General features: G+C 36.7%; 1 protein-coding gene across 1 annotated transcript; it reads left to right on the forward strand.

Annotated features, from left to right (window-relative positions):
- The first annotated feature begins 651 nt into the window (after positions 1-651).
- Positions 652-2,665, forward strand: LOC136213423 (flavonoid 3',5'-hydroxylase 1-like). Its single transcript, XM_066002824.1, has 2 exons — positions 652-1,654; positions 1,835-2,665. Exons 1-2 carry the CDS (start codon positions 743-745, stop codon positions 2,459-2,461), a joined length of 1,539 nt encoding a protein of 512 aa, XP_065858896.1. The 5' UTR covers positions 652-742; the 3' UTR covers positions 2,462-2,665.
- The last annotated feature ends 5,843 nt before the right edge of the window (positions 2,666-8,508 follow it).

Here is an 8,508-nt window from a genome sequence, read left to right on the forward strand (position 1 = left end):
ACAAGGATTGAGGTTTTTAACTTTAACAAAACAAGGACTTTTTCGATTGATACTATTAAAATCACATTTGACGACTTCAAAAATGACATATTTTAAGAACTACTAATATTCTAAGCAACTTTAATTCTTCAACTTTTTTATTTTGAGATTGTTTAGATGATGTTTGGTAAAGAGAGAGAAAGTTAGTGTTTAGAGAGAGAAAGTTCCAAAAAATATGATTTTCGAAAATCGAAAATCTAGTTCCATAGAAAATATGAAATTGAACAACTTTAATTCTTGAAAATTTTCATTTCCAGATCGTTAAAGATGGTTTTAATAGCATTAATCCAAGTTTGAAACCTCAATCTTTGTTTTGACAAAAAGTAAACCACAGTCCTTTCTTTGAAAATTAGTGAAACCACAGGGGTTTTATTTGAACTTTACCCAATAAAAAATGATCATCACATTTGGTATACTTTTTGGAAAAAATTTATAATGACCAATTACAAGATTTTACGAGATTTTATTAAAAGGTTCAAGTATTCAATAAATAAAAGAAAAGGACACTTGTAAAATTTTCTTTTTATAAAAATGACACTTGATCCTCATTTATATTGAGGTTCCCCTAATTAGACATAAAATCTAGAGGGTAGGCCAATCTTACCTCTCAACTTTTCATAAAAACCTATCAATAATGACATCTTGCTAGAACCATATATCCATCCCAATTCAGCAACAATATTATCAATTTGCATTGAAAAACATGTTGCATTTACACCACTTCTTCAGCATCTGGTCATGGGAACTATATCTCACCTTAACACTCTCACTACTTAGCATACTTCTATTAAGCAATATCTTCAAGAAATCAACAGCTCAATTGCCGCCAGGTCCCCGGGGCTTGCCACTGCTTGGATACCTTCCATTTCTAGGCACTTTTCTCCACAAAAGTTTCACTGAGTTAGCTGCCAAATATGGTCCTATCTACAAGCTCTGGCTCGGAAACAAATTGTACATAGTAATTAGCTCACCTTCCCTTGCCAAACAAGTTCTCCGCGACAACGAGATCTTCTCAAACCACGAACCACCCGTGGCTGCCAGGATTCTCACTTATGGAGGAAATGATATCGTTTTCTGCCATTATGGTCCAGAATGGGTCAAGATGCGTAAAGTGTTTGTTCGGGAGATGCTGAATAATGAAAGCATCAATGCCCTCTATCAGCTCCGAAAGATAGAGTTACATAAGGGTATTAAGCATGCTTATAGTAAAGCAGGGGAAGTAGTTGATTTTGGTGAATTGGTATTTGGAATAACTGTAAACTCTGCTATAAGTATGTTGTGTGGTGGCAGACTCAAAGGGGAAAAAAGTACTCATTTTATTGTAGACTTTCGAAAAATGACAGAGGAGATGATGTTCTTATTTGGAAAAACTAATGTCTCGGATGTTTTTCCAATTCTAGCAAGGTTTGACTTGCAAGGTATAGAAAAACAAGCAAGAAAACTGCACTTAAAATTTGACAAGATTCTTAATTCTGTGATAGAGCAACGTCTACGAGAAGGAAAGGAAGAAAAAAGAGAGGGAAAGAGAGACTTTTTGCAGATTCTAATGGATTATAACAGCCAAGGTGATGCTCAAACATCAATTACGATCAACCAACTCAAAGCCTTGCTACTGGTATGATATGAAAACACTACATCTTTATGGGTTTAATTCAATTTCTTTTCAAGCTAATTTGATTAATTGGGTTGACATTGATTATATTTAAAAAAAAGCAACTAAAAATCTTTCACAAGATTCATCTTTATTATGTCCCATTTGATTTTAAGTTCATTCATGAATTGCTATTATTGGCAGGACATAGTGGTGGGTGGCACAGACACCCTTGCAACCATGCTAGAATGGACAATGACAGAAATAATGCTAAATGAACAAGTAAAGAACAAAGTGTACAGAGAATTAGAAGAAGTAGTGGGTATCAACAATGAATTAGAAGAGTCTCATTTGCCCAAGTTAAAGTATCTTAATGCAATATGCAAAGAGGTAAATCGTTTGCATCCAGCGGTTCCTCTATTAGTACCTCATTTGTCAAGTGAATCTTGCACAGTAGGAGGCTATACAATTCCAAAAGGAGCTTATGTATTCCTCAATGTTTATGCTATCCATAGAGATCCCCTTCATTGGGAAAATCCATTGGAGTTTAGGCCAGAGAGATTCTTAGACACTAAGGGTGAAAATTTTGATTATATGGGGAACAATTTTAAGTATCTACCATTTGGATCAGGGAGGAGAGTTTGTGCAGGAATTCCATTAGCAGAGAGGGGATTGATGTACATATTGGGTTCAATGCTGCATTCATTTCAATGGACATTACCACATGGAATAGAGCTGAATTTGTCTGATAAATTTGGGATTGTTGTTAAGAAAATGAAACCATTAATGCTTGTTCCTAAACCTAGGCGATCCGGTTTGGATCTTTACTAAAGGGAATGATTCATCTGGATGGATATATCTTCAATTAGCTATTTCAGTTTGAATACCTACCAATAATTTAGTTGTGTTTCTTATTTCTTAGGTGCTTATGTATGTTGAAGATATAAACACAAACATAACATAGACATATAATGTATGTTGAGATTCAAGAAAGTAAGATTAAAATGAAGAGAATGATGACTTCTATGCCCTTTACATGTAGTCTTATTTTACTTCCATGCCCTTGAATGATGAATTTCTACTTCACTTGTTAATCTTTTTTTATGTAAATAATTCTTCCAACTTGATTTAGGCCATCCTTTTATAGATTTAATGCAGCATTTCATAAGGTTGTAATGTTTCAGAAATCCTTCAGAAGGACACAACTTTTTGGATGAAACATGCAACATTTGGTGAAGAGTCATGACTCTTAGGAAAAACTCGGTCTTCCGCAGGGCGCTCATAAACATGGTTCCTCTTCCTTGCGCTCATAGAATGGCGAACTCGCATCTGGTGATATTTCAGATAACTTGACCTTTTTTTTGAGAAAACAGATAACTTGACATTTTCCTTAATCGAATTGATGTATTTTGGGGTAAACTTTTCCTTTAAACTAGAATCAAAACTAAATACAAATAGAGGATTCGAAAATACGACCGAAAATAGATAGTAGAAAATCACTCATTAGAAGGTCAAAGTCAGCAATTTCTCATTCAAAACCAAAATTTTTAGAGATCCAAATTGAACTTGGGATATTTTGGTGATTCTTGTCCCCCGAGATTATCACACACTTTTCGAGGCTCAGTTTGGAGGTTTAACGAAGAATTTGTGACTTGATGAAGTTTTGGATGAAATCCGGAATGAAATTGGAAAATACCTTTCACACTACAAAAAAAAAGAGCCTTTACCGACGGAATTTAGCTTCTATAGCGACGGTGGTTTTTGTTGCTATAGACTTTAGCGACGGTTTTCATAACCGTCGCAGAACCGTTGCTACAACAGGCGTTGCTACTCTAGCGACGGTTTTTCTGAGACGTCGGGGTAAGTTTCTGTAGGAACGGTTTGCTTGTGGCGGTTTTGCGACGGTTTTCTAACGGTTTTACAGCAGTTTTAAATTTTGTTACAAACGGTTTTGTGACGTTTTACCGACAGTTTTCCAGCTAGAGACTTTTAAACCTCCTTTGGACCATTTTTTTAATTATTTTTATTTTATATAAATATTTCAATACTTTTTATAATAAAATATATAATTACAAAATATTTTTAATAAATCAAATCAAATAAATTTTTTATCCAAAGATTAAGAATATACTTTCATATATTTGTTATGGGTCCAGCCCATTTTTAGGCCCATTTATTTGTGTGGTTTAACCCTAGGTATTTAAGGGTTATTTTTAGAGTCTTTGAGCAAGAAAGAAAGAGAGAGTAGCCACCACAAAAGTGAAATCCGAAATCAGCATTTCTTCTTCTTGAGCAGTCCCATGAATTCGGCGATATCTTGAGATCCGACCGTCACAATTGCGCGATTTTTGGACACAACCTTCTTAACATCTTTATCCGCAATTTGACCGTTGGAGATTGGATTTGGAGGTCGTTAAGGGCTGTTCGTATAGGGATCAATTTGCTGGCAGATTCTTTGTTCTTTTGTGGTATTTTCTACTTCTTAAAATCTCTTATTGTTTCATGATTGTTGGTGGGTTATAAACCTTTTGTAAGAACTTTGTTGGGTTTGTTTTGCCCTCAATTTTATCATCATAAGAGAAGTAGGGTGGACTCCTCAAACGTCCCGTGGATTTTACTCTTCGGGTGTGAAGAGGTTTTCCATGTATAAATCTTGTGTTGTTGATTGTGGTTTAGATTTCTATCCTTGCGGTTATTGTTGTTGTTTTGATTTGGAACTTGGGTTGTGCTTTGGTTGATTGTTTGTGAGATTGATCATTGTGGTGTTGTTATTCGTATTCCGCTTGTTATTGGTAACCCGTCTTTTGGGTCATTCAATTGGTATCAGAGTAAGGTTAATTTTGAAGTTAGCTATGGAGTCTAATAACAATAATAGTTCCATGGTTAAATTGACATCAACCAACTATTCTATATGGAGACCTATGATGGAAGATTTGTTATTTTGCAGAGACTTGTATGACCCAATTGATACAGAAATTAAAGAGGATGGTAGTGTGTCTAAACCGGTTAAACCTGAAAAGATGGAAGATAGAGAATGGGAAAAATTGAAAAGAAAGACATTGGGGACTATTAGGCAATGGGTTGATATTAGCATTTTCAACCATGTTTCTCAAGAGTCCGACCCATATGATTTGTGGAAGAAATTAGAAGGTCTTTATGAAAGAAAGACTGCTCATAACAAGGCTTCTTTGATTAAGAGGCTTGTTAATTTGAAGTTGAAAAGTGAGAAGTCAGTTTCTGAACATCTTAGTGATTTTCAAGATATAATCAACAAACTTACCACTATGAAGATTATTCTTGATGATGAGTTGCAGGCTTTATTTCTGTTGAGTTCATTGCCAGACAGTTGGGAAACTCTTGTTGTGACTATTAGTAACTCTGCTCCGGATGGTGTACTTTCTTTGGATGTGATCAAAGAGAGTATGTTTAATGAAGAGATAAGAAGAAAGGAGATGGGAGTTGATAATTCACAAGCTTTTGTTGTTGAGAACAGAGGTAGAGGCAAGAGTAGAGGTCCAAAGAGGCGTGGTAACTCGAGAGGTAGGTCTAAGTCCAGAGATGGGAAAGAGCCTATGGTATGTCATCACTGCAACAAACCGGGTCACATAAAGAAATATTGTTATCGTTGGAAAAGAGAACAAGGCAAGAAGCAAGATTCTCAGAAGGATGGAGATGATAAAAATACTGCAACTATCACTGCTAAAAGTGATGATGGTGTTGCTTTGATTTGTGCAACTAGTGAGTGTCATCATGTTAATGGTTCAGACACAGAATGGCTTGTTGATACATGAGCTTCTCATCATTGTGTTCCTAGAAAGGAATACTTCTTGAACTACAAAGCAGGAGATTTTGGTAGTTTCAAGATGGGAAATTAGAGTTCGGCAAGCATTGTTGGCATGGGTGATATTCGGGTGAAGACAAGTGTTGGGTGCATGCTTATATTGAAGAATGTGCGTCATATTCCCGATTTACGCCTTAACTTGTTGTCTGCAAATGTTCTTGATCAAGAAGGCTTCAAGCGTACCTTTGGAGATGGCAAATGGAGATTGTCCAAGGGTTCATTGACAGTTGCTCGTGGCGAGTTGTGTTGTTCTTTGTATAAAACATACTTAAATGTATGTTCTGGTGAGCTAAATACAGTTGAAGAAAAGAACTCTCCAAATTTGTGGCATAGAAGATTGGGACACATGACAGATAAAGGGTTAAAGCTTTTGGCAGGTAAATCTCTTATTCCTGTTGATAAATCTGTTTCTTTTGACCCTTGTGATTATTGCTTAGCAGGAAAGCAACATAGAGCTTCCTTTTCTAAGAAGTCTACAAAGAAGGAAGGAAAGTTGGAGTTGATACACTCTGACGTTTGTGGTCCTTTAGAGGTGGAGTCTCTTGGTGGCAGTAAATATTTTGTCACTTTTATTGATGATGCTACTCGGAGAACTTGGGTTTACATGTTGAAGACAAAGAGTGAAGTGTTTGAAACTTTCAAGAAGTTTCATGTCATGGTAGAAAGGGAGACAGAAAGAAAATTGAAGTGTCTTCGATCTGATAATGGTGGTGAGTACACTTCTAAAGAATTTCAGAATTATTGCTCACACCATGGAATTAGACATGTAAAAACTATGCCCGGTACCCCTCAACATAATGGTGTAGCAGAGAGAATGAACATAACAATTGTGGAGAAAGTGAGATGTATGCTTAGGATGTCTAATCTTCCAAAGACATTTTGGGCTAAAGCTGTTAATACTTCAGTGTACTTGATCAATCGTTCACCATCGATTCCTCTTGGCCTTGAGATACCCGAGAGAGCATGGAAGGGTAGAGATCCTACTTATTCACATTTGAGAGTCTTTGGATGCAAGACATACATGCATGTGCCAAAAGAACAGAGATCAAAGCTTGATTCTAAGACTAATCCTTGTGTATTTATTGGCTATGGTGATGAGGAATATGGTTTTAGACTCTATGATCTAGAGAAGAAGAAGGTAGTTAGAAGCAGAGATGTAGTATTCTTTGAGCATGAGATGGGTGCAGAACTTCTAAGTACAAGGTACAATTCTACTCCTACATTGTCTTTTGATACTACTGATGTGTCTTTTGTTTCTACTCCTATTCCTGTTGAGCAGCCAACAAATGAGAATGTTGAAGCAACACTTGATGGTGTTGAGGAGGTACAACCAAATGAAGATGGTGATGCACCAGAATTTGATAATGATGGTGATGATGTACCAGAATTTGATGATGCTCCCCATGATGATCAGAATGATGTAGAGGATGTTCATGAGTAGGGGGAGCAGCCAGCTCCTTTGGTGGAAGAAGCACCGATTCGAAGGTCAACTAGAGAAAGAAAACCTTCTACAAAATATCCAAGCTCGGAGTTTATTCTTGTCACTGATGAGGGGGAGCCAGAGAACTTTGAAGAAGTGTTGTCTAGTAAAGACAAAAATCTTTGGCTTGATGCTATGAAGGAAGAGATGGATTCCTTGAAAAGGAATGAGACATATGTGCTTGTGAAGCCTCCTAAAGGCAATAAGGTCTTGAAAAATAGATGGGTTTTCAAGAAAAAAAAATGGTGACAAGATAGTGAAGCGCAAAGCCAGATTGGTGGTAAAGGGTTGCAATCAGAAGAAGGGCATTGATTTTGATGAGATCTTCTCTCCTGTTGTCAAGATGACATCTATAAGAACTGCTTTGGGTTTAGCTGCAAGCCTTGATTTGGAGTTGGAGCAGCTTGATGTGAAAACTTCTTTCTTGCATGGTGATTTGCATGAGGAGATATATATGGAGCAACCTGAAGGGTTTGAAGAGAAGGGAAAAGAAAAGCTTGTTTGTAAGTTGAAGAAGAGTCTTTAGGGGCTCAAACAGGCACCAAGGCAATGGTATCGGAAGTTTGATTCTTTCATGACAAAGAATGGTTATAATAGAACTTCAGCAGATCCTTGTGTGTATTTTAGAAATTTCCCTGGATATAAATTTATTATCCTTCTTTTATATGTGGATAATATGTTGATAGTTGGACAAGATGCAGAGATGATTTCCAACTTAAAAAAGGATTTGTCCAAGTCATTTGACATGAAAGACTTGGGTCCAGCTAAGCAGATCTTAGGCATGGAGATTGTTCGTGATAGGAAAGCTGGAAAGTTGTGGTTATCACAAGAAAAGTATATTGAACGTGTGCTTGAAAGGTTCAATATGAAGAATGCCAAGCCTGTTAATACACCTTTAGCAGCTCATTTCAAGTTGAGTAATAGAGCTTGTCCTAAGTCAGATGAAGAAAAAGCAAGTATGTCTTCTGTTCCTTATTCATATGATGTTGGTTCTTTGATGTATGCTATCGTTTGTACTAGACCAGATATTGCACAGGCTGTTGGTTTGGTGAGTAGATACTTATCCAATCCGGGTAAGGTTCATTGGGAAGCTGTTAAGTGGATTTTCAGATATTTGCGTGGTACTTCCAAATTGAGTTTGTGTTATGGAGGTGGCAACCCGATTCTTGAGGGATATACAGATGCAGATATGGCTAGTGATCTTGATAATAGAAAGTCTACCTCAGGTTATGTGTTTACATTTTCAGGGGGAGCCATTTCATGGCAATCCAAGCTACAAAAGTGTGTAGCATTGTCCACTACTGAGCCAGAGTATATAGCAGATGTGGAAGCGTGTAAGGAGATGATTTGGCTGAAGAGGTTTCTTCAAAAGTTGGGTTTGAAGCAATGTGAGTATGTGACATTCTGTGACAGTCAGAGTGCTATGGACTTGAGCAAGAATACCATGTATCATGCTCATACTAAGCATATTGATATTAGATATCATTGGTTATGGAATGTGATTGAAGAGAAAGAATTGTTGTTAAAGAAAGTCCACACAGATAAAAATGCAGCAGA

This window comes from Euphorbia lathyris, chromosome 1, assembly GCF_963576675.1.
Source record: "Euphorbia lathyris chromosome 1, ddEupLath1.1, whole genome shotgun sequence".
NCBI lineage: Eukaryota > Viridiplantae > Streptophyta > Magnoliopsida > Malpighiales > Euphorbiaceae > Euphorbia > Euphorbia lathyris.